The sequence below is a fragment of the Molossus molossus genome, unplaced genomic scaffold (assembly GCF_014108415.1).
Source record: "Molossus molossus isolate mMolMol1 unplaced genomic scaffold, mMolMol1.p scaffold_m16_p_15, whole genome shotgun sequence".
Lineage (NCBI taxonomy): Eukaryota > Metazoa > Chordata > Mammalia > Chiroptera > Molossidae > Molossus > Molossus molossus.
The window spans coordinates 18,204,334-18,229,853 of NW_023425350.1; the positions used below are offsets into that span (position 1 = coordinate 18,204,334).

The 25,520-nt window shown below is 43.4% G+C and overlaps 1 protein-coding gene across 4 annotated transcripts in view; it reads left to right on the plus strand.

Annotated features, from left to right (window-relative positions):
• CLIP4 (CAP-Gly domain containing linker protein family member 4) overlaps window positions 1-19,262 on the plus strand; it is a 65,309-nt gene extending 46,047 nt beyond the window's left edge. For all 4 annotated transcript variants that reach the window (XM_036262818.1, XM_036262820.1, XM_036262819.1 and 1 more), the window contains 7 exons: window positions 1,248-1,337; window positions 2,113-2,259; window positions 5,854-5,991; window positions 9,338-9,461; window positions 14,362-14,426; window positions 15,633-15,705; window positions 17,014-19,262. In XM_036262818.1, the coding sequence (XP_036118711.1) occupies window positions 1,248-1,337; window positions 2,113-2,259; window positions 5,854-5,991; window positions 9,338-9,461; window positions 14,362-14,426; window positions 15,633-15,705; window positions 17,014-17,329 (953 nt within the window). In that variant the 3' untranslated portion in view covers window positions 17,330-19,262. The remainder of the gene's footprint in view (window positions 1-1,247; window positions 1,338-2,112; window positions 2,260-5,853; window positions 5,992-9,337; window positions 9,462-14,361; window positions 14,427-15,632; window positions 15,706-17,013) is intronic.
• The last annotated feature ends 6,258 nt before the right edge of the window (window positions 19,263-25,520 follow it).

The window sequence follows — 25,520 nt, forward strand, 5'->3', positions numbered from 1 at the left end:
TTACTCATGGTGTTGATGTCCTTACTTATGCTGTTGAGCTTCCTCAAGATCATGTCTCTGAATTCTACCTCTGATAACTTGCTTAACTGCATTTCATTTATCTCATCAATTGGGATTTGTTTCTTTGTTTCACCATTTTGGCTATCTCAGTGGGTTTTGGAGCCAAATTTTCCCTGTGGTGTTGGTGTTCTGCTGTTTGTGGCTCCCTCTACTGGGTTTGGATGAGTGTGGGAGGGTTAAGATAAGTAAGACTTAACCACCACTGTCAAGTCTTACTTTCCTGGGTAGATCTGCAAGCCCAGGAATGGTTCAGTTATCCTCTAGCTTTATGCCTGGAGGCTATTAGTTGAGGTTTCTTGAAGAGCCTTGGGTTCTCAGTTGAATGGAAAAACTCCCTCAGGTGTTCAGCATTAGAAGATTTCCCGAGGGCAGGGCAAATGCTGGTTGTTAAGGAGCCTCAATTTGCATTTCAATGGCCCACCTGGGTGGTATTGAATCTCCAAGGGAGAGGCTGCTGCCTCTCCCCAGAGCCCTGGGAAGGAGTAAGATAGCCACTGTCCTGCATGGCCGCAACTCAGCAAAAGTTCTGAGCGCCCTCCAAATCCCGAGTGTCCCCACACCGTTCCAGTCCTGTCTGCCCTTCCTCTGCCAGAGCACAAGGTGAACGGCTGTGGCCATTTTAGTGTCTGTCCCGGCTCTGTGCTGTGGAGTGGGCTTGGGATTTTAACCCTGAGGGTGCTGCTCACAGCTAAGACCGCTGCTGTCCATGGGCTCCCAGCTCCCTTCTCGTGCCTCTGCAATCCTACCAGGATTGATTCAGTGTCCCTGGTTATATGGTCCTCACAAGCTACTTTTCTGTTGCTTTTCCCCAACAAACAGAATTTGTCTTTACTTTAGTTGTAATTCCAGTTTGGTCCTGGGAGATGGTCTGTGTAGCTTCCATCACTCTGCCTCCATTTTGCCATCTGTATTTAGAATTTCCTAATGAGGTGTTAAATAGATTTAAAAGATACTTTAGTGATATTTTGGGAAATTGGGGTTTTTAGGTGGGCTAAGAATGCATTCTTTCCTTTTCCCTTTAAATAATGAATTATTGGCCCTTGCTGTCTGTGAATTTATTATCCAACATGTTTTCAACAGTGGATAAGATTTAGGTAATGAGGGATGTCTGTGCTTTAAAGAGAACGTACATTTCAGAACGTTAAACAAAATTCTTTCTTGCTGAAAGTATTCTGATTGCATTGTAGGGTTAGCGCCACCAAAGAAAGACACGGTTTCTGAACCAGCACTTCCGTTGCCTGCGGGCGAGGAGCTGAAAACAGCGACAGAGAAAGACGGTAGTACACTTTATAACTTCTGTTCTCCAAAGTTAATTTCATGATGGCACTTTACCGTAATATAATGATACAGCTTCTGTGGGGGCTAAATTTTAAAGGTTTTCAGGGAAAAATCATTCTAGTAAAAATATATCCTTGATAATCCCCTAAGCAGCTTATACTAAAATATGTATACATTTTATATACAATCCTGTACTGTGATTCTTATGTCCGCTTAAATTAGAGAACTGCTGGGCTCTATTGGGAGAGCAAAAGGAAATTACATGGTGAGCTGGCTTGATAAAAATATTTAAAGTTGCCTTTAGCTGTCAAATCATTGGGTGAATAAAGCATGAATAGAAAATTCAGAAGTATTCCCGCTTGCCTTCAGGTTAACTCAAAACATTTTAATATTAAACTTTGTTACCGTAAAATATATTAACAGTGTTGTTTGTATAAATAAGATGGGATTTTACTGTTCCATTGAAAGTGAGAGGTGAGAGAGTGGTGGTTAGAATAGGTGGCCAATGTAAGTCCACTGGTGTGACGACATTGTCCTGCATAAGATTGTCATCATACAGTGTGAATCCTTACAGTACAGTTGCTTGGGTTATACTCTCTTGTATGTATCAGCTGTATTTGCATGAGACCAGGCATTGCATTCAGCAGCAGCAGGTGATCCATGATTAGAGAAGCTCAGTGGGGAGCTTCAGAAGGATTTACCCGGAGAGGTGTCTCATGGGCTCACTTCCCGTGTTCGGCCCTGTAGTATGTTCTTTCCCTTTCCCTATTTCAGTTAACCTGCCCGGATCCATCAGCAGCTTGTCCTCTACGTCGTCCTTGGAACACAGACAGAGCCACCCCAAGAAATCGAGCACACGCAGCAGCAGCAGCAGGACGACCATGAGCAAAAGCCCATCCACTTCATCGCGAGCCCGTGCTGGTATCTATGGCTTTTCCAACCAGGCTTCCTTGGTGTCTTTTATCTTGGTTTGTTTGGAAGTAGATTTGCTCTTTTTAAATGTGTAGAGGAGCCCTTTACTTCAGTCGGACTGAACTACTTGCACCCCCCCCTGTCTCCCCCATGGCCCCCACCTTCCTTCTCCTAATGCTCTGCTCACGCCATCTACCTGTCAGCTTGGCTTCTTCTCTTCCCCACGTGTCTGCGGCCTCCAGCCCTTTACGGTTCATTATAGACCTTTATGACACATCCTCAGATAATTGGAACTCCATGGTTTGTTATCTTCCTTACCTCTTTTCCAGCATAAACCTAATAATAACTAACATGTATTATATACTTATTATTTCAGGTACTATTCTAGGCACTTTACATACCTTACGGCATGTAATTCTCAAAATAAACCCATGGAGCAGGTACCATTGTTATCATCCTCATTGTATGAATGAGGAACCCGAGGCTTAGGGAGGTAAGTCATGGTGCCCACTGGCAGTTTGTCAGTGGCTCACCCGGGCTTTACCCTCAGGTCTGTCCGCTTCTGTTTAGTCCGTCTCCGTCCCAGGTGCCTCAGCGCTTCCCCTGCCACAGGTGTCCAGGCCCCTCGTGGCAGCCGGTGGGAGCTGGACGCTGCCTCTCAGCACAAGCACAGTCTCCGCTGCCCGTGCAGTTCTGGTGACCACACTGTCGTTGGCTCAGATGAAGCTATATGCTAGGTCTCTTCACTTTGCTGCTCAGTGTAGGACTTGACATTTATTTTCATTTAATTTAATGTTAGAGGCTTCATGCCCCTGAGTTTTGTTTCTTACATCATGCATATTACCTTTTTCACATGCTTTTTTTTTTGGTACCATCTTCATATTTAAAAAGCATGCTTTCTCTATTTTTATCCAAGTTACTATTTAAAACTCAGTAGGAGAGGGTCAGAGGCTCTCTTAACATGTTGACAACAATAACCTGTTCTGATGTGATTTTTAACTAGCTGTGAGCCCTGCATAATTGCATTCAGCCTGCACTATGTCAGTTATGGGTAATGGTATTCAAAACACTTTATCAGACTCCTTGTTGAAATCATCATATATTAACTTTATTGCAGTTCACTTGTTTACCTATATAGCAAACTTGTCCACAAAGGGAATGAAGCCATTTTAGCATAAATTGTTTTTAATAAACTTTATAATAATTACCAGATTTTTTTTCCCTACTACTTTTCAAACTGGCACTGAGCCAATATTTATTATAGCAAACATTCATGACAGGGTTTTTTTTCTTTTTAAAACCCTTTACTATACAAACAAACCCTCAACAGTAACATTTTCATAATAAACCTAAAAGTTGGGCCCTGACCGGTTTGGCTCAGCGGTTAGAGCCTCGACCCGTGGACCAGTGAGTCTCAGGTTTCATTCCTAGTCGAGGACATGTGCCTTGGCTGTGGTTCGTCCTTGGCCCGGGTTGGGTCATGGGGAGGCTCCAGTTGATGTAGATCTATCACGTCTATGTTTCTCTCTGTCTCTCTCCCTCCCTCCCTCCCACCCTATCTGATGATAAAAACAAACAAATAAATAAATAAACCTAAAAGTTGGGACTCTGAAAGTAGAGTACCCAGAAGTTTTCCTGAAATTGTTTCCCCAGAGTATTTAGTTTCTGAATAGGTCCCCCTCCCTCCCCCCGTTTCTCTCTGGTGCTGGGAGGCGCAGGTGAGGCTGGGCTGCGATGCCACCGCCGATGTGTCCTCCTTTCGTTTATACTTTAAGGCCTCCTTCACTTGGAATTTGGGCTTCTGACCATTATGTAATTTTAAAATTTATGTGTAGGCATGGAGTTACCTTTTTTACCCTAGTGTGCCTAATGTTTAACCTGTCTGTTCCTTTTATACACTTGAGGAGTGTGCATATGTAAGTACAGTAGGATGAAGAGAGGTTCAGGTGGGTGAGAACGAGGACCTTTTACAGGGAGCGGGAGAGAGACTGGGGCAGACAGGAGAGAAAGTCCTGTCTGGAACCCAGAGACAGCTCCTTCAGACATTTTTCTAGAGGGGGATCATATTGTTTTCTCTAGAGATTTGCATTTGAGGGAGATGTGGGCCGCAGAAGGTGGACATTATGGGGAAGTTGGGGCAAAGAATTAAGGAGAGAGAGCAGCAGAGAGGATGGATCGGGGAGGGCAGAGGAGCAAGTCTGCATTCTCAGCTGCATTGTGTCCCATTGTTGAACTTGTCTTTGGTCCGTTGCTACGGACACTGCGGGGACAGACCTGAGGATTTCTGGTCACAGGATCTGGGTTTGAATCCAGGTGTACCACCTGCTAACTGTGAACACCATGTCTTAGTTAATTTCTGAATTTGTATCGTACCTATAATTCTAATTAGTAAGAAGAACACTTTGTGAACTGCAAGGTGCTATGGGAATGTGAGTTATTACGAGGGCCTAGGACCCTTTAGTATTGAGCTTTATCCAGACCTCCTTGCTCCTCCTCCCTGGGTTGTTTGTTGCCATGGTTTTAGTTTCTCCGCCTTCCCAGAATGCAGCTGCTCAGATCTGGTTACAGACTGATGGGAGAAGCCCCCAGGCCCACCTCTTCTCTGCTATAACCAGACAGCTTTCCAGACAGTATTTCTCCAGGACTCCTGATGTGTTTAATAATGGGCATTTCAGGGTTCCGTTTTGAATTGAGGTGAGGAGAGAGTGGTTTTGTTTCTAATGAGGAAATCAGTTTGGGGTAATTGGAACCTTCTAGCAATGTCACTTTCAAATCACATTCCTTTGTGCATCATTTACACTGAATCCCAGTGAACCACTGTAATTGTAGCATTTTAAAATCAGCCAGTGACAGCCCATGGGCAAACCCAACCTACTGCCTCTTTTTGTGAATAAAGTTTTATTGGAACACACATGCCCATTCTGTCTGTCTGTGTTTGTGCTCAACAGCAGAGCTGAGTCATTGTGACAGAGACAGTATGGCCTACAAAGCCTAAAATATTTACTCTCCAGCCGTTGACAGAAGAAGTGTGCCAACCTCTGTCCTCAGAGGGTGCCGGCAGGCAACCTAGATGGAGTGGACCAGGAATCGTGTGTTAAACTCTCGTGGTGACAGTTTTCTCAGGAAACCCTTCCCAGTTCCTTTGAGTAGCTTGGCCTCTCATGCGAGAAACAGAACCATAGATCAGCAATTTTCAGCCGGTGTGCTGCAAGAGATTTAGAACATGCTGCACCTGACTGTTCAGTCAGGGACACTGACCTCTTCCCTCTTCAATTGTCAAGTACGAAAATGACAGCAGCCAGCACATGACAACAGGTAGCCGTCTGGTGTGAATGAATCAAAGTAATATCTATTTTTTTTTGTCAGATCGGCCAAAAATACATGTTTCGGTGTGCCGCAGAATTTTAGTAATTAGTTTAGGTGTGCCATGAGATGAAAGGGGTCGAATCTCGATGTGTAGGTTCTCTATAATGAAAGGCATCTTGTATTGAAATCTCCAACCAACTAGACTGGTTAGAGTACATAGTGATTTTTCGGTTAATGTGCTTTTTCCCCCCTTTGTTTTCCCTGCCCTGTCTCCTTCCCCACCGATCAATTAAACAGGTCCGGACTCCTCGGCAACGTCCGTCGCAAACAGTGCCCGTAGTGAAGAAGGACAGCTCCAGCCCGGGGACCGCGTGCTGGTGGTCGGCCAGAGAGCTGGCACCATTCGGTTCTTCGGGACAACAAACTTTGCTCCGGGTAACTCACGTGTATAGCTTTGGTGCAGCTTGAATTCTTTAGACTACAAAAGATTTAAAAGGTTACATGTAAATGCCATGTAATTCTAGAGACTTTTTGATTAACAGTTGCTTGCTATGGTGTAGAAAAAGCAAAACAATGATTAAAATGCAGACTGTTTGTTTTCAGGTTGACTGTTATTGATAACTTTTTCTTGCCAGTTGTGTGTTAAATTGCCTAGTGTCACAAGTAGTTGTCTGTCTCCAGTTTTACTCTCACCAATTGCTGAGTGTGCTGAATGGCAGAGAAAACATGTTAGGATTCGGTTTTTATTTTTTTATTTTTTATCTTCACCCGAGGTCATTTTTGCATTTATCTTCAGATAGAGCGGGAAAGAGATAGGGAGGAAGAGAGAGAGAGAAACATCGGTGTGAGAGAGACACTTCGAGTGGTTGCCACCCACATGACCCCAACTGGGGCCGGGGACAAACTGCAACCGAGGTACGTGCCTTTAGCAGGAACCAAACCCAGGACTCTCTGGTCCACAGGCCTACGCTCTAACCGCTGAGCCAAACCGGCCAGGGCTAGGATTCGGTTTTTGCTGAGGATAATCCTAAAAAGGAGTAGATGATGATTTACCTGCATAGAGCTTCTATCAGAGTGGGTTGGAGAGAAAGGCAAACAAGGTTCAAAGGAAAATGACAAGGTGTTTGCACACCCTGGGCCCTTAAAAATGCGTTTGTGTGTTTATATATTAATTCCCATCTAGACATATATTGTGCTTGCAGAAGTAAAGGTTATTTTTTCTTTTGCATTTTTAGTGACTGTAATTTCAAGTAGAAGCCAGGTGAATGAACCACGTCTGTGTGTTTTAGATAGCAAAGTGCCGTTTCGACACACGGTGGCATCGCAGCACGTAGGGCCGTGTTCCCTAGAATAGGAAGTTTAAATGTTTGCAGCAGTCCGTCAAGGTCTGCGAAGGTTCTGAGATTTTACCCTGTTTGCAAGCTGACAAGTTAGATCGCCAGGGTTTCACAGGTGCTGGCAGAAGGCGGTGGGCTGCTGGGCCAGAGACAGGGGACTTCAGTGCGCACAACTATTGCAGTAGCCAGAGGGTCGTTTACCATTGTTCCCTGAGCCCCAGTTCCCAGAACATGAGGCAGAGAGGCCAGGTGACACCCACCCACCCGGTGGTCTGCTCCATTGGAGAGGAGCCGGGAGTTTTACAACAGGCGGTAAGCAGCCTGTCTTTTGTTATGAGGGAGACGCTTCCTCTCTCCCCCAAGGCTGTCCTCTGTATAGACAGCCACGCAAGCCAGCCAGTGCCTCTGTCCGTAGAAATGCAGACAGGAGTGCACCGTGCCGAACTGACCCCCACATTCCTGTTCCCTAAAACCACCTGTCGTAGCAGTCCGATTAGTTGGTTTAAGAGGGGCTGTATGTTTTCTATGTCATGTCCTCTTAGGCCTCAAGGTAGTCATTGAGAACAGTTAGGATGTTCTTAAGGTAGTTCTCAAATTAAAACTTAGGAATCCCACAGGTAGGCTGATTTTTCACAGTCACCATCTTCCTTTCTGTGACTGTATTAGACAAGGCTGGAGCGGTTCAGTCTGCTTGATACAGTTCATGGTTCAGTTTGCCTTTTAATTTTTAAATCCCTAATGTGAAGCATTTAGACATTTGGGAAGGAACATGCAAACATAATTCAAGTTAGGACCTTTTTTGGTTAAAGTCATTCCGCCTTTTAGAAAGGAGTCGCGTATATTTCTCGTGGCATCAGAAGTCACGGCGTTCAGTTCTGTGGAGCGGTGGCCACATCCAGGCTGTGTACAGGCGGTTAGATCCAGACCCGAGAGGGCGTCATCTCGCCGGCATTTTTATCAGTGCCACCTCTGAAAGAACATTACCATTTAGATGGGAAGATGTCTGCACCTCACCGCGGCCTGACAATGCGTAGTGGCCCTGAACACTTGACAGGCTGCCTGTCTGCCGTGTGTGACACATTTTCAAGAGTTCCATGGTAAGCAGGTAGCAGTTCTGTGGTATATTAAACCAGGAAAATGCAAAAAATTATGGAGCAAAGTGTCAGCGGCAGAGGAAGTAAAACGCGGAAAATTATAACTCTGTCACTCAGAAGTAACAGTGGCAGCCAGGCTAACCTGGTTAATGACCTTCAGAAATGGGATGACCTACTTTCAGAGCAGTAATTATGGCCAAGCAGCAGGTTTATGTACATTGCTGTCTACTTGTGCACAGTAGGACTGTTCAGATATAAAAGGCACAGTCACACAAGTGATCTTTCCCACGCAAATGCCAACATTTGGAAATGGGCTCAAGCGTCATCTTTTTTAACACAAGAGGAGAGAATGCTAAGAACTCTTTGGTTGTCTTTTTAAACATTACACAATTGACTATTCGAACTAGTTATCTGAAAGAAATAATATTTTTGTATTTTTGAATTTATAACTTAAAATAACTTTCTTAATACAATACCGAAATTCTTATTTTTTTACTTGATACCAATTGTAAGAGACCAAATACAATTACTACTGTATTCTCCTTTTAATAATAATAATAATAATAAATTAATGGGTTATGAGGCGCTTTTCACTGGTCTTGAGGTGCCCTCAATTTAAGAATCTTTACTCTAGGAGTATCTGTCCACTTACCTGATATTTACCACACTAAAAGCAACCTCACTGCTGTAATTTTAGGCTCACTAGAAAAGGAAATCCTCTGACTTTTCTCAGAATGGACCCTTTCAAATACTTAAAAGCCTTTTCAAATATCCTCCCACTTAGCTAACCTAAATCTTTTCATTTAGGTTAAAAAGATTTCTTTTCATCCTGAGTGTGGGGGTGGGGGGTGGGGGGAGGAAGAAGAGTTACCATGATGTCTAGTCATAGTTCCCTGTTTTTTGTGTCTTTCTTTAATTATTTAAGAACTGTTTGAGATGTTCTGATATTGGGAAAGTAAAATAAAAAGATTGTGTGTTCATTTATCCATCTCAGTATTAGGCTACACCTGCTCATCGACACACACCATGTTACCCAGCCAGGGACAGTTTCTTATTCGTTAGAGCTTTCAGATGTATGTTTGTCACACTGTGCTTGCATCACAGCTAATCCTTGCCAAATCTGTGTTTGTGCATTTTAGCTTTCCCTCTTAGTGCACAGCTCTGCAATCAAGCTCGTAAAACGTTTTCCCTGCTCATTTTTCAACTTCTCAAATTTTATCATTTGAAAGCTGAATGATCATGACGATCGTCTGTGAAAATGTGAAACCATCCAGACTTTGGGTTTGTGTCCGAGCATAAAGGCGTGGGCTCCAGTGCAGATGCCTTTACAGCTGACCGTTCTCGTTCTAGGATACTGGTACGGGATCGAGCTGGAGAAGCCCCACGGCAAGAACGACGGTTCCGTGGGGGGTGTGCAGTATTTCAGTTGCTCTCCCAGATATGGAATATTTGCTCCCCCATCCAGGGTGCAGAGGTGAGGAAAAATGGAATTCAAGTTTATTCACAAGAACGTCTTGCAATTTGCCATGGTTTATAGTCAGAGTCCCTAATTTTATATCGAAGACGTGCACCGACTGCCTTCTTGCTTCTTTCAGGAGGTTAACCAGCCACCTCCGTCAGAGAGGAGGCTCATGGAAAGCTGAATTTGCTTTGCTGGAGATTTGCAATTTTAAAAACCTCCTTTATCCCTCATCTGCAAACCCTGTGAGTGTGTGCAGCTATTAGCAGCGGAGTTCGCAGCGGACACGGAGAGCCGCAGGCTCCTCCGTCCGCGGACACCGGTCCGAATGCTCTCTGCTCACTTCAGGCGCCCCATTCGCTCTCCCTCAGACCTAATGGAGCCAAGGTGGCTTTGCCTCTGATTTCTTTAGTTTTCAAAAATAGATAGGCAGTACATCTTTGGGGGAAGCGGAGCTTCAAGGATTTATGTGTAATATACCTCCTCGGCGTCTCTCCTTAGCATAGTGCGCTTCGGTACCAGCTCACTCCGGTTTTAAAAAAGAAGTCGAGCAGAAATTAAGTCGTTGTGAAATTCCAGGTGCCGTTTTGTAGAAAGACTTACGTGCTGAAAGAGGTTGGCTTGGTATGCTTTCCAGTGGCTGGGAGGTGGGATGCTAATCTCTAAGTAGGAAATAGCAGTGTGGTATAACCACATTCCTGAGACTAGGAGGGCAGGCCCAACTGGGAGTCTCTGTGCACGTCCGGCTAGACTGTGTGACGGCCTCCTGGCACATGGAAGTTTTTTTTTTTTTAAATCCTCACCTGAGGATATTTTTCCATTTATCTTCAGATAGAGCAGGAGGGAGGGAGGGAGAGAGAGAGAAACATTGATGTAAGAGAGACACATTGATTGGTTGCCACACGCATGACCCCAACCGGGGCTGGGGATGAACTGCAACCGAGGTACATGCCCTTGGCCGGAATCAAACCTGTGACTCTTTGGTCCGTGGGCTGACGCTCTAACCGCTGAGCCAAACCAGCCAAGGTTGTTGAAGAGTTTTTATATCCATTTTTTTTTTGGTACGTTCCCTTAGCAGGAACTGAACCTGGGACTCTCTGGTCCGCAGGCAAATGCTCCATTCGTTGAACCAAACCGGCCAGGGTGATATATCCATTTTTTTTCCTCACTTCATTTTTCATATTGAATGATTACTTATAATTTTGCATTAATTTTCTTCTATAATGTACTTGATATAATTTTCTTATTATTTATTATAATATAGGATGTAACATATGCTTTGAGGTTTATAAAGTGTCTTCAATGAAATACTTTATTGGATCCTAATAAGTGTTTGGTCCGATGAGCTGGGAAATAACAGTCGCCATTCCATGCATTGCCTAAGTGGCGGCTCTGGGGCTGCCGTTCGGATGCATACCCCGTTGTCCCCCCAAACCCAGTGCGGTATTAGAGCATTCTCATTGTGCAGGGGAGGAAACTTCCAAAAGGTAAAATAATTTAGCCGAAATCTTGTGGCTAGGATAGGGGAGGAAAAACCTTTCCTCTACCCTCAGCATCAGTAGCTGGACTGGGTTGGGTGTGGGTCTGTGAATTAAACTGTCAACAGATAGATTAACAGGAGAAAAGATAGTATAAATTTATCACACTGTGTTTTTACGTGCATGGGACATCACAGAGAGAAGTGACTGCCCAAAGGAGTGGTGAGGTTGGGGTGTTTATAGAGCATCTTAGGGTCGGGGGAGGTTACTTACGGGAGAGCAGATGATTGCTAACGGGCCCTGAGGAAAATGGACGGAGGTGCGATGTTCTGAGAATGTCTATCTGGATGTGGTGTGGACTTCTGCTCTCCTCCCCTGGGGTAAAAGTCAGTCTCTCTGCTTGATGACCCTCCTGGGGAGGGGATTTATGGCAACTGAGTTCTGTTTTTGGAGGATCCGCTTTTGGCAGATAAGAGTTCAGAGAAAGCCTCTCCCTGCATTTGTTGATTCTCATAGGTCTTCAGCTCCAAATAATCCTCGTGCCAGAGGGGCTTGTGTTGGGGGCGGGGCATATTTTGATCTCCTGCATTAGGGAATGGTGCAGCTGGACTCAGCCCAGGTTATTTATTAACTTATTTTTTCTAAACCCTAGCTTTTAGACAAGTTGCTGTTTGTTTGTTTGTTTGTTTGTTTTTTTCTTTGGGTAGTCATTTTATAAATGAAGAAAAAGAGGTCATAGCTAATGATGAGCATTTATGTTACTGGTCTGAGGTCCGTGTGCCGGATGCTTTGAAAGGCCCAAACTCGAAACCTCAGAGTCTTGAGCAAGGAAAGTTTCACTGATGGAGAAGCACCAACTGAGAACGTGGGAGCCCTAGTGGGTCCTCAGGTCATCTTAAGAAAGTGCAAAGTTCAGGCTTCTTTTATGTCAAGGGAAGCGGAAATGGGAGGGGCAAGAGGTGATGGCCCACGGCAAACATCTGGGCACCAGCACGGGTCTGAGGGAGACCAGAAACCTCTTTGTTTCTAGTCCATTGACCCCAGTTGATCTGAGTCCTGTCACGAGGCTCCTGCAAATCTTTGATAAACAGTCATTATTGTTGTACATATTTCCCCCATCTCCTTGGGAGAGGCACCTTCTGGCAAGGGGCTGTTTTCATAAAAACTCAAGCCACCAACAGAATTCCCTTAATGGTTCGCATGTCTGTGCAAGAACACAGCCAGCTTGAACGGGGTGTGGAGTCGGAGAGGCTGAGTGTGTCACAAGTACACGTGCCGGTGCTGTTTTGGGCACTCTACACATATTCCAGCAGCAACCCTGCGGGCCAGGTACTGTGATGATCCCCATTTCACAGATGAGAGAAGTAAGCACAGAGAGGTTAAGTGAGTGGCATAATTGTGCACAGCTCCCAGGTGGGGATTTGAGCCCATATAGTCTGGTACAGGTGAGAAGAGGCTCATGGCTTTCTTCAGGGTCTGTGTCTTATAAATGATTGATTTGGGAGTAAAATCCATGCTGAGTGACAGCCTTCTGAGTTCTCATGCTGCTTTGGAAAAATCTTCACTAACACATTGCTGCAGTCTCCTACAATCCTACAAGTTTTCTTTGTCTCCCAGTCATGAGGACAGGGGTTGTTCATTTCGTGTTTGATTACCCAGAGAGCATCGGGTGGCATATTGTGGGCACAGTAAGTATTGATCAAATCAGGCGCCGAGTTTTATAATTGTGCCGTAACAGCTTTCCTTCTTTATGTGGTGAAGCCACTTGCTTTTACATGGTTTCATCCTGTTCTCGCTTTGTTAATGGGACACATGTTTGCTAATTTGTTTTTTTCTTGCCTTCTGTTTGGTCTTCTTTAAGGTGATTCATTTAAAAGCAGCCCCCTCTTCAAAGAAGCAGGGCTCTCTCTCCAAATGAACTGCTATCCCGATCCAGCTGTCTTCCTGTCATCTTCTGATTGTCTCATTCATCACCATCAAATACTATTAAGTGTCTTTTAGCGCTTTGTGCTGTGCTAGGCATTCTAGAAGCAAATAAAACAGACATGGTCCCTGATTTTGAGGAGTTTCTCATTTTAAGCTAGCTTTGAAGCTCTTTAAAGACACCACTGATCTTCAAAGAGGAAGCATTTAAAAAATCCTTTTTATTGAATTTACTGGGGTGAAGAAGGAAGAATTTTAAACTAGGGAATGCATGAGGACAGTCTTAATAAAGTCACGTCCAGTCACAGTCTCACTTGCCACAGCTTCTCCCAGATTGTAGTTAGTCCCTCCCCCCCCCTTTCTATTTAAAAAATATGCCTCCTGTCCCAGAGTCTTTGCACATGTTATTGCCTCTGCCTGGATGGCTTTCTGCTAACACCCACCTTTCATTTAGTTTATACCTTTTCTTCCATTAACATATAAACCAACCAATATTCCTTCAGACAAATTCGAAGAAAACTATCATCTATCTATCTATCTATCTATCTATCTATCTATCTATCTATCTATCTATCATCTACCATCTCTTTTTGCCCAAGTGGTCATCAGCATAGTATTAATTTTCTTATTCTTAGTTCTCACTAATAGATCCTTATTACTAATGAACTGATCACTTTAGAATTAAGTTCTCAAGTATCCATCACCACTTAATTCAAGTATCTGTCTTTCTTTTCAAGTCATATTTTGTGTTCATCAGTCTGTCACTGATTGCTGTATGCTGAATATCATATGAAAAAGAGGCATATGAATTGCAAGATGAAATTGCAAATATTTCAAGAGTTGCAGGATTTCTTGATGGTAACAATATATGCTGGACTAAGTGACTGACAAAATAAAAGCTTTGCAGATTTAGGTCAGTAAACAATTGAAAGAAAATGAGACTGTTAGGATTGGCCTTTTAAAAATCATGATTTGAATATTAAAAAAATAAAGACAAACCTGTCAGGAAAGCGACCTTTATTATTGTGCTTAGAGTCAAATATAAAGTAAAAAAGTTGAATTGTATTAGCTATATACTTTTATCAGAAAAAATCACACACATAGAGACTCAGCTGATACCTTTTTACAATTTAAGAAAGTGATGTTTTCACAACTATAATCTAACCTTTTTAAAGCTTAATATGAAATGAATTTATTTTCATATTTTTTAGTTTCATCTTTGAAGATAAAGTTTCAAAGAAGTAAAGTCAGGTCCCTATTTTTAAATGAATTCACTTTAAGTTGACTTTTTCTGTACTGATTATTCTTAGATAACAAGGACCTCTTCTGTGTGATTATTGCCTGTCTCTGATGCTAGATTGAAGTTTATTCCTGGCTCAAAATAGATGCTCAGTAAATGTTTGTGAATGAGTGAAATAAGAAATAACCATTAGTGTGAGAACCAGTTAAGAGCCAATCTTAAATCTGAAGACAGCAACTTCTAATGAGGTTTGCATTACTTGTTATATTTACAGACTATCAGATTCCCTGGATACGCTTTCAGAAATTTCTTCAAATAAACAGAATCATTCTTATCCTGGTAAGATTACAGTTTTATTTTCCTAATAATTCTTCCTTGGCTTTTATTTATTGAAGCGTTTTATTGTGAAGTATATATGTATGCAAAGAGCGTATACAATGTATTTGTGTAGTGTATGTGATCCTGAAGCAGACATCTGTCACCTGCCCCCAAGCTGAAGAAGACAATTACCTGAACGATCAAAACCCCTGTGTATCCCCCGAGCTCAGACAAAATGAAACTTGCATCTGATCACAACATTTGAGGGGAGAAAAGTTTGCCTATTTCTGAACATTGAACTTGACACAAGCCAGTTTTCCTTTGTCTTTGTCCAAATGGTGTTTCATTTTGTTTCTCTTATCACCTTGCACTGGGGGTGAGCAGTGTGGGATCTTGCTGTAACCGGGAGTCCGGGAGAGTCCTCATGTTGGCAGCCCCAGGCTGTCCGCCCTTCCCTGTCTCGGGGCCGGCAGGGAGGGGGAGCCGGGCCCCTGGGGTTCGGGGACATCCTGTGGTACAAGATGGTAGGTTGCTTTGGTGCCTGGCTACCTCTCCTTGTTCCTCTCTTTTGGTTTTGGCCTCTTTGAAATTGCGCTTTTTGAGTCAGTTCAACAATTAAACAGATTATAGTTGTTTTAAATTGTACTCACTTGAATTGGAGACTCATTCAGCACATCTGGTCTGCCATTAACTGCCAGAGCTGGAAATCCTAGTCTTTTTAAAATCACAATTTTAGAAATGTACCTTTTGCGAAATCTTTATTATTTTTTTTTAATTACTCTGTCATTTGGGGATGATGACAGCAATCATAAGCTCTGAAATTTATTATTTAATATTTTACAAATTGGATATATTTTGTGATAGTGTTTTAAAACCATTTTTATATGATTTATCAAGATTAATATTTGAGAAAAAAGATTCAGCTTTATCAATGTATAATTCAGATTTATTTGGTTTTCAAGAACTTTTATAATAAAACTTCCAAAAGTAACGGCATGATCGTAACTTAGTCATGTATGTGTACAATGTGTGAGAAAGGTAAGATGAAAATTTGTCATGAAATTTAAACTACTTTTATATTCTGTATGTATTTATTTTCTTTGCTTCCTGTTTCCAAAGAAACATTTGAACTAATAGGACATCTACAGAAGAAATGACAAAAGATACCTTTTAATAAGGACTGCAAATTGGTGATTTATTTTTCCTCTTCTGACCTTTCATATTTAGGTTTTAGGAGAAGCTTCAGTACAACTTCAGCTTCTTCCCAAAAAGAGATTAACAGGAGAAATGCATTTGCCAAGTGAGTATTAAGAAGATTTAGAAAAACACCTTCCAAGAGGAACACGATAGGATTCCGTGAAGGCCGAAAAGTGGAATTTTGTATCTTTTACATTGCTCGGTAGAATTTTAACACTGAGGGGAAAAAGTGTGATGATATTGAGAGGAGGAGCTCAATTAAAAATGTCACCAGTGACTAAAAGTACGACACCGCATATATCTTCAAATTTGTTTAGTACTGTTAATAAAAGCTGGAAGAATTTACATTTTGTGTTATCATTCAATAGGGTGGATTGATTTTTTAAAACTCCGTTTACTTAATTAGTCAGATATTTGATTTCATATTTTCAGCAATACATGAAAGAAATATCAAGCCTGTTTGCATAAGGTAATCTCACTAGTCTTTAAAATAATACTTCCACTGCGTCTCCAGGGGTACAGTGCTCCCTGCTCCTGAGCACACTTAGGTGCTGTTTAGCGGGGTGGGCGCGTGGGCGTTTTTTCCCCTTCCTTAAAACCTTCGCTGGTTTTGAGAATTTTGAAATTTGTCTCCTCACTTGAGTAGCTGAGTGAGTTTAAAGGCAGTACCTTCTGCGCCAGCTTATTGACGATATTCAGGAGTTCTTAGGCAGAACAGAAGACATTGCTAAGAAGAGACAACCAGGATAGAAAGGCTTCTGAACGGGGAGAGGCACCAGAATCCGGGTGGAGATGTTGGTGAGGGAAGAGCATGATCCAGGGAAGCGGGAGGAGACCATCCGCGTGTGGAGACCATCCACGCGTGGAGACCATCCACGCGTGGAGACCATCCACGCGTGGAGACCATCCACGCGTGGGAGTCGCCCGCAGGCCTGGTTATGCGCCAGGTGACCACGGACCTGAAGACAGTTTCAGTTCTGTTTTCTGTGAAAATAAGTGAACGTAGCTTTACTGACTCCTACAGATTGTGACTTAGGTCCTGTTTGAAAAAGGAAATATACTTTTGAGGATATATACTCAATTGTAAAACGACTTTTCTATATAGAACATGCGACCAAAATGTGCGATGCGCGCGTCGTAAGGAGCAAAAGAAGGACGCTCGTGCCGGCTCGTGCAGGGTCCGCTGTGCATGTGTACAAATAAATCTTAAATCTAGATTAGTATTAAAATAGAAGAGAACGACTTTTAAAATGTCAAACAAAGTCTATTCTGTGATTGCTATGTAGAGTCAAAAATCAGATTGTGACCATGAAGCGCTCTCCTGCGGGAGGGCGCCGTGGGCTGCGGTGGACGGCGGCTGATGACCCGTGGCCCCCGCACGTAAGAGTGTCCTTCCTGTCCCCGCGCACAGGTCCCGGGCCGCCCTGCGGCGCAGCTGGAGCAGCACGGCCGCGGGCGCGGAGGGGCGCGCGAGGCTGCGCGAGGGCGCGCAGGTCCTGCTCACCAGCTCCAACGAGATGAGCACCGTGCGCTACGTGGGCCCCGCCGACTTCGCGCCGGGCATCTGGCTGGGACTGGAGCTCCGCAGCGCCAGGGGGAAACACGATGGCGCGGTGGGGGACACGCGCTATTTCACCTGCAAGCCGCACCACGGAGTCTTGGTGAGGCCGAGCCGAGTGACCTATCGGGGAATAAATGGGTCGAAGCTTGTGGATGAGAACTGCTGAGTCAGACTTCTGGCGTGTGTGTGTGTGTGTGTGTGTGTGTGTGTGTGTGTGTGTGTACATATACGTATACATGTATACATGGGATGTAAAATAGTCCATGGCAAGTGTCGACTTTGTTTAGCCACTATTTAAAATTGGAAAATATGGCCATCTTCCTAAAAACCATTATACCAATTCAGAGAGACTCCTTTAAAAAGCTAGCACTTCGAACTGTGGGGATCATGGTTCTCTTAACACAGTTTTGAAATGAGCATTTGGAAAAGCTACTGAAGCTTTAGACCCAAGAAAATTCTGAGCCCTAGGACACAGTGTGCCATCAGGTGGCCAGCTGCTGTGGCTTACTCTGTGCCATGTGTGCACAGAATGTTGCATTTTCCGTGTGCCATAACCATGTGGGTTTTCACTAGCTTTGGTTAACGTGTGATGTTCACATAACCTATTTTGTCAAGTATTTTTGAAGTTTTTATTTCTGTTCTAATAAGTACAACACAAGAACGGTAACCCTGTGACTAGTGTATTTTCACATTTTAGGGCAAAGTTATTTGCCCTTCCAGGAGTGCCTCATCTAAAGACATGTTAGAACTCTGGAGTCAGAAGGGGCCTTACCGGCTCTTGAGCTCAGCCTCTCCCCTGCTGCCAAGTGCAGAGAAGGAAGGCGGAGGCGGTCTGTTACCCAGGGCCACTGATGAGCTGGTTAACCCTGGAGAAGAGGGCAAAGCTCTCCTGACCTGTGGCTCCTGCTTTCCTCTGTACGAAGAGTGAGCTCTGTGTACACTGGCTCTGTGTTAGTGGCTGCCTCCTCTGGGTGAATTACAAACACTATGATTAGGTTTATGAATTCAAGTCATAATTGGAATTTTTTGCATATACTTATTGAACTTCCTTATTGGACATCTCTTTAAAACACACACACACACACACACACACACGAAGCACTTTTAAAACAATGCACTTTTACCTTTGCTATGATTTCCTCCTGGGGTGTGAAAAACATTTTAAAATTATATTTAAGAGAATAGTGCAAATTAAGAGGTGTTAGGAAGAATGTAGTAGTTATTCATTTAAATGTTTATGATTTCTTGGGGTTTTTTGGTTTTATTATTCATATAGCTGATGTTTGCTATTGTTGCTGTTTTTATATTTTCAGTTGCAAATTCATCCTGTTAGAAAGCTACAGAACTGTATCATGTTTTTGTGTTCCTTGTTGAGGACATGTTAACAAACTAAACTTCATAATAGAGCGATGTAATAATGCAAAACATCTGTGTTGTGGATACGTATTGAAGTTTGTCGTCCTATATGTGTAATGACTGATCTCTAATTGTAGATGTTTAGACCTTAAACGACAACAGAAATATCGGAACGGTTTGCTTTATAAGATTAAAATCATCCTTCAGAATGGAGCTTACTTTGTGTTTAGAAATACTATGTTGAACTATTTTGCAATATACGATTTAAAATCTAAATTCCGTTGCTTTGCTACCTTTTTAAAAAGAAGTGTGGCATTTCAAATATCACTAGAGCTATTTTCCTGAAAGACATTTGCAAAATAAGGCTGCTTTATAACCAAGGAATATTTTTATTGACTGAAGAAAAGGACTGTACTGCTATTCAAAAGTAAACTTATTTTATTATATAGCTTATTTCTTAAAGACTGTATTTATATCTTAACATGAAATCCCTGATTATCCTGAACCTGGGTGTCCTTAATTCTTCCTGTTAACTGTAAAACGCTAAGTTCGAAACAGCAATGCCAACACTGAATTTATGCTGAAATCGGAGAACCAGTTGTTCTGATATTGCGATTAGGATGATTAAATCCGTGTCACGTGTGTGTCTACAGATCCTGGACATACAAATTCGGTGTTTTCATTTGTGTTTTGCCTATTAAATGTCAAAGTTTACTTCTTGAGCATTAATAAAATGGGAAGCTGCTTGGATTTGGAACGGTGTCTTGTCATTTACCCCGCCTGCAACTCCGCTTTTCTCAGGGCTCAGAGTGTGGACACTTGGTACAGAGCTCTGTTTTTCTTACAGCGATGACTTGGATTGGCCCTGTCCCCATAAATGGTCTGAGAGTGTCATGCTTTCCACTCCACAAGTAACATTACGTTTCTAGCCCCCCGCTCCCGCCCCGTTACCTTGTGTTGATGGTCAGAGAGCCAGCTAAGAAAAGAATGTGTTTCTACAGTTTCCTAAACCTGCTGAACTATCCTTTGTACCAGTGGGATTTCATTTGTTTCTGTAAGGTAGGATAGAACACTTTGAATTTCGATTTTAAAAATAGATAAATAATTATCTACATTCTACTAAAAAATTTGTTTCAGTATTTTAGGGTAACTTGGTGGGGATATTTTAAAATGCTGAAACGTGTTCAGATCCGGATGTTCGTTGAATCTTAACCGAGACACTGTGAGCTTGCTTTTAGTCGCCTCCCCAGCCTCCCTGAACCCCTTGTTTCACGTCATGTCCAGTTTGCGTCCTGCATGCTTAGCTCTCTAGGTCTCCGTGAACTTTTTGTTTGTTATTTCTCTCTTCCCCCGCTGGACCGAGGGATGGCTGTTTGGCTGTCTTGCTCATCGCTTTGTTTTTAACATCTGGAGTCATACTCGGCTCCTGGAAGGTGCTTAGTAATGTTCGCTGAGTTCAGGGGCCGTGCAAGCCACTAAGTATTTGCAGCAGGTACCATTAGCTAGCTTCAGTCAGGGGCCATGAGAACCAGCCCGGACCCGGGAAATCCCCCTAGTAAAGGAGGAAAGGGCAAGAAAGGGTTGACTCATGCATATCCCAAAACAGGGGCATGAATGACATAGAAAATATTGGATGTCGGGTAGAAAAGGGGCCCAGAAAGACACAACAGGATCACCTAAGGCAGCCACCTTGACGTCCTCCCTGGGGCCGGTTCTGGCTTCTGTTTGCTGTGGCGGTTCTTCAGACAAGGCAATGATGCGTGCGGTCTCAGTGGAGAGAAGGAACTGGAGCTTACCTGCGTGTGCACACGGGTCTCCCATGCCACACATTGTATTTCAGGGCTTTACGCGGGACCCACCTATTGTAGAACGTGATGATGTTAGTTACGCCAGTGACCGATGGCTGGAGACCTAATGTGTTAAGAATCATCCTTAACTAAGAAACAGATCAAGTCATTGTAACTACCCGCCAGCCACTTATTATCTGAATGATTCACTCGGAGACATGGGATATGTATCAGCACACTGCAAGTCAGGGGGAGAATTTACTTTTTATTTTTCTTCATGCCCTTTGCTTCACTACACGTATTTATAATACAAATACATTAGTTAATACAAAACTCACATTATCACACTTATTTTTAGTAACTGTTTAATAATACCCCTTGCTACATACATAGACCCTTATGTACAGTCAGTCACATCAGCTGCTTGGATATACAACAGACATTCCTAATGAAGCTTGCGTGTAGGCTGAACAAGTTGGCCATGTTAAGATTTTATTACAAGCAGGGTATGATGCCTTTGCATAGGCAAAATGACGTTTTCTACCAAAATTTGGGCTAATGCTCCTTGTTACAGGTGGGAAGAAGTGTGTGTGGAGGAATTAGAGAGCCAGCTTCTTTGTCCGGAGGAATGTGGTCTCAGGAGGTCCTTAGCCGGGTTTGAATGGGATAAATAAAATTAAACAGAGAGTCTCAGAAATCTACTTGTGCTGGACTGATCTGAACCGGAAGCATCTCTAAAGTGTGGGAAGTTTAAACAGTCAGCTGCTGTGTTCCTGACGTGTCAAATCTCAGAGGTTTTCTCTCAACTCCGCTTCACTCGAAGCAGACTTACCTTCTTGAAGACTAAACTGTTTTCACATAAATCAAAATAGACTGACATGGGAATAAATCACGTTAAAAGTTTGCGCCCAGCTTCAGGCTGTTCTTTTTATTCTCTCTCAACGTGACATCTGGATTCAGCTTAGATCCCAGTCAGCAGGGTCCGTGACACGGCCGTCCCCACCAGTTCTTGTTATGAAGGGTAGGTGTTACTGTCCAATGTTTTTGGAAAAAGCATCCTAAAATGCACTTTAAAATGACTTTTAATCGTCCTAACTAGTCCCATATTGACAGCAGGGGAAAGTAAGTTTTGCATTATAGGCAACAGACAGAGGAGAAGAGTAAGGTGAAAATTTTTGGTCCCCTTTATTGAACCTGCCGATAAAAAGGGTTTCTAATAAGAATTCCAATAAATCATACATATTAGTTAACATGTAATTTTCTCAAATGGTCTGTTTCTGGACGGGAATTGAGCTTAGGGAATTCAGAGCAGGCATGAGATTTCCTGAGACCTCACTGCCTGCTCCCTGCTGTGTGACCAAGGAGAGGCCAGTGTGACGTTCAGTTTTGGTTTCTTGTTGCCTGTAAAACATCACCAGCTGCTTCCTGGTGCATCCACGAGGAAAAAATATTTCCCTCTTTAATATTACTTTACTTCTTCTGAGAACTGTTAAATACTATATAAATGTTACTTTGACATAATGCAAAAAGATTTAAATTGTTTTTTTCTTGACTTTCAGATACACTAAAATGTAGCTGACTTGCCTGCAGTCCTCAGTTATGTCTCTCGGTAGGTTATGTGAATTGGCTGTCTTTCAGGGATCCTAGATCCACCAGACAGCTGTGGAATTCCCAACACATTCCAGAAATCGCCAGGCAGTGGCTGTGGGCGTCTCTCTGAATCTGAAGAGGGAGTCTACCCGATTCTATGGGACTTGGGAGAGAGGACTCCTGTTATTTTGGTGGCACAGGACACTTATTTAGGGATGCCAGACCCCACAGAGGCCTCCTGGTTGCAATGTGCCTCTTCTGGGCTTTGTTACTTTGTTTTGCGATGGGCCCTGGGATGTGCAAACTGACAACCGGCAAAGCGCATCGGATCTGTCATCAAGTATTAGGTGTGGCCAAGGATAGCCTTCTCAAGGGAAGTGGTATCATTTCACTTTGCCAAGAAGGCTGCGCTTGTGGCAAATGTAATGAAAGGGGCGTAAGCGGCGTGACAGTCTCTCACGGACCTGGTCCGCACAGTCCTACCAACTCTGCCTTTTCCAGGAGCCCGCCCTGATCCCTTCATTTTGCTATGGTAACGATTTTATGATTTGTTGAAGAAATCTTTGAATAGAAAGAATAAACAGCGACCTAATACTAAACTTCTTTCTGGTCTACTTCGGTATAAAGATTAAATATAATTTGCTCCCTGGGATTGTACGCTGAATTAATTGGCTTTCGCTCCAAATGAATTAAGAGTCAAGGTCAAGAAAAAGAGTACACGCACACCCGTGTCCACGCGTGCCAGTCATGTCCTGCAGGTGGTTGGAGTTTACCTGACACAGAGGGGAGGCTTAAAGAATCACAGACCTCAGAGTTGGAGGGAGCCTCTGAGACCAAACTGCTCCTATTTTTAACCGAGAGAGTAAGAGTTTAACTTGCTTGAGTCACTATACAGGGCGGGGCAAACGTAGGTTTCCAGTGTGAGTATGCAAAACACAGAGTTTGTTCTTGTGAGTATGCAAAACACAGAGTTTGTTCTTGTATTATTATTGATTAATTATTGTATTATTTTCCATAGCAGCAACTGTAAACCTACTTTGCCCCACCCCATAGATAAATAACTGCATTTTAATACCTGGGTCTCTTAATTCCTGCCCAGTCTGCATGCTGTTTCTCAAGTAACTGACAAGGGTTAGAGGATCCAAAACGTTCTACTCGTCTGAGGTTTTATCAGTCTGCTGTTCATCTGTATTGGATGATGACCTCTCTTAAAATGTAACTATTCTAGGGAGTACTAACACGTTTGTTGCTAAGGCTTAGTGAAAACTCATTTAATGAGAGGCCTTTTAACTACCATCCGCTGATAGGCGCCTGCTGATTTGAGTGATGGCGAGATCATTGCTTTTACGGAGGCTGCAGGTCTTGAGATCACGTGAGTGTCAGGCAGCGGGGTGAAGAGGTGGACGGGGACGGTCTGCAGACATGCTGGTCCTTGCGGTGTTTTTGAGGTGAGCCTGATAGTGTCGTCTTTACATGGGAAGGCGACACACTTGTTTCAACATGTGCTTGACCCCAAAGAGGGGAAAGTCATTGCTTTGGTTGTGGTTATGGTTCATGTTCCTCTCTCCCCTCAGTTGTGGGTAATAGTTTGTTCTAACTCTGAGCTTTTCCAGGGTTTTAAAGTTGTTAAACTGGAGCTAAAAATAGAACCTTGGACGTTAAATACACCTACTCAGGGTACCAAGTGAAAATAGAATGTGGATAGAAAAGCCTTACTATTTGTCCTCAGTAGTGATCTTTTATTTTAGGGGTTTTGGGGAGCATGACAGGAAGATGGTTTTGTTTTGTACGTTCACATACCACGGGAAACCATCTGCTCCAATGAAGTTGGCAAAGTCACATTGTATGTTCTTTGGGGACCCATTTAAAAAGTCACTAGCTAAAGACAGATTTACGACACTCTTCAGACAATTTATGAATCTTGTCATGGGAGTCTGTTCTTGAGTAGTCTGAATTCATATGCATCTGTGTTAGTCTACAAAGCCCACGTGAATTTCAATCCTGCGATTACTGGAGAAGATCTATTAAAATAGCCTGGTCACTTAGAATTTCTTAGCAGAATAACGTTCATCTGCAGTTACCTAACAGTAGAGTTTACCAAGTATTATATGGAGATGCCAGACATTTAAAAAAAGAATTACTCAAGTCGGTTTAACATCTTTTCTGTGATGCTTACTTTTAACACTTAGTTCTAAGTGTGGTAGACAGTTTTACGTTCATCTTTTACGCCAAAAAGGACTTGGTTCTGGGAGGGTTCTTGTTACTGTCACTAAACGAGCGACATGAGGAGCCAGGGAGGGCGTGGGAGCAGGAACCCCCTCGAGCTGCAGAGGTCAACAGGGCAGGGTGCAATTCTCCCCAACCCCAAGTCACTTGGGAGTTCAAGCGGCGGGGGCGGGGGAAGCGCCTGCACTTGACACAGTTTACAGTCTTCCCGGGGCAGCGAGAGGGAGTTACTGCCCTGGTTTTGTACCTGGAGACCCCGAGGTGCGGGCAGGCCCGGTGATGGGGGAGCCAGGACTCGCCCTAACTGGGCGAAGAGAATCCAGACTTTCAACTACCAAGTAGATGGTACTGTTAAAAAAATAAAATAAAGTTTATTCCTGCTATTTTGATTTGCTGTAATTTTGAGGTGCCACATTTTTTGAACGGTCCTTCCTCCCAAACCGCCCAGGTCCCAGTGGAATGGTTGTGCACTTCGATGGGCTTGTTTACAGACACAGGAGAGGAGTGATCACTCTGGCGTGTGGTTGATCCACGTGGTCTCTGCAAACTTGAGCTGTGCCTGCTCGCAGCCACCACCAGCGGGGCTTGCACAGTCAGCATGGGAACCCAGCATCTGCATGAAGCGCTGTGGCCCTGGGGATGGAGCAGTCCTGAGCGGGCGCTGGTCCAGGCGGACGCCATGCCGACACCTCAAGCCCACAGGGAGCTCCATGCGAGTCATGAGGCCGTCACCTCTCAGTGTGGAGTTGTTTACTTAGCCGTGTATACAGGCTTTTAAGACGTGACTGTCATTTGAACTTGACATGAAAATTGTGGTAAGGCACAACCTGAGAATGTAATGATTTGTCCTTTTTCAGAAGAGAAAGGGGACCCGGTTTTCTCCCCCATTAATAACAATAAAGTCAGCTGTGGACGCGTGGTGCGTGCCCCCTGCTTGATTGGTTACTGGTGTTACAAATATGAAATGAAATCGTTCTCAGTTTTTGACAGTTCCTGTCATCACCCTTTGGGAGGATGTTTCGCAAGGTGTGATTCTGGGGCCCCTTCAGGTGGTTTATGAGTTACATTAATGTTTATATAATTAGACTGTTTATTTTTGTGCCTGGCATGAGCGAACCCTTTTCTGATATGGTTATTTAGAGATGAGTGTGTTACGTCTGATGAAAATAAGCTGTAGCTAGGAAGATAAGAAAAAGTGTGCGGAGCTTCTGCAGGTGCGCCGACCTGCTGACTCGGGTGAGGCGTCTTCATGGGAGGAAGGAACACTGTCTAGTATTTTCTAGAACAGAATGGCTTTCTCACAGCCAAAGTGATGCTTTTGATGTGGGTGAGACTGAAGAGGTCAGGGAAAGGTCGATTCAGATACGGTCCTTTTGCTTGGGAATGCTTCAAGTCCAG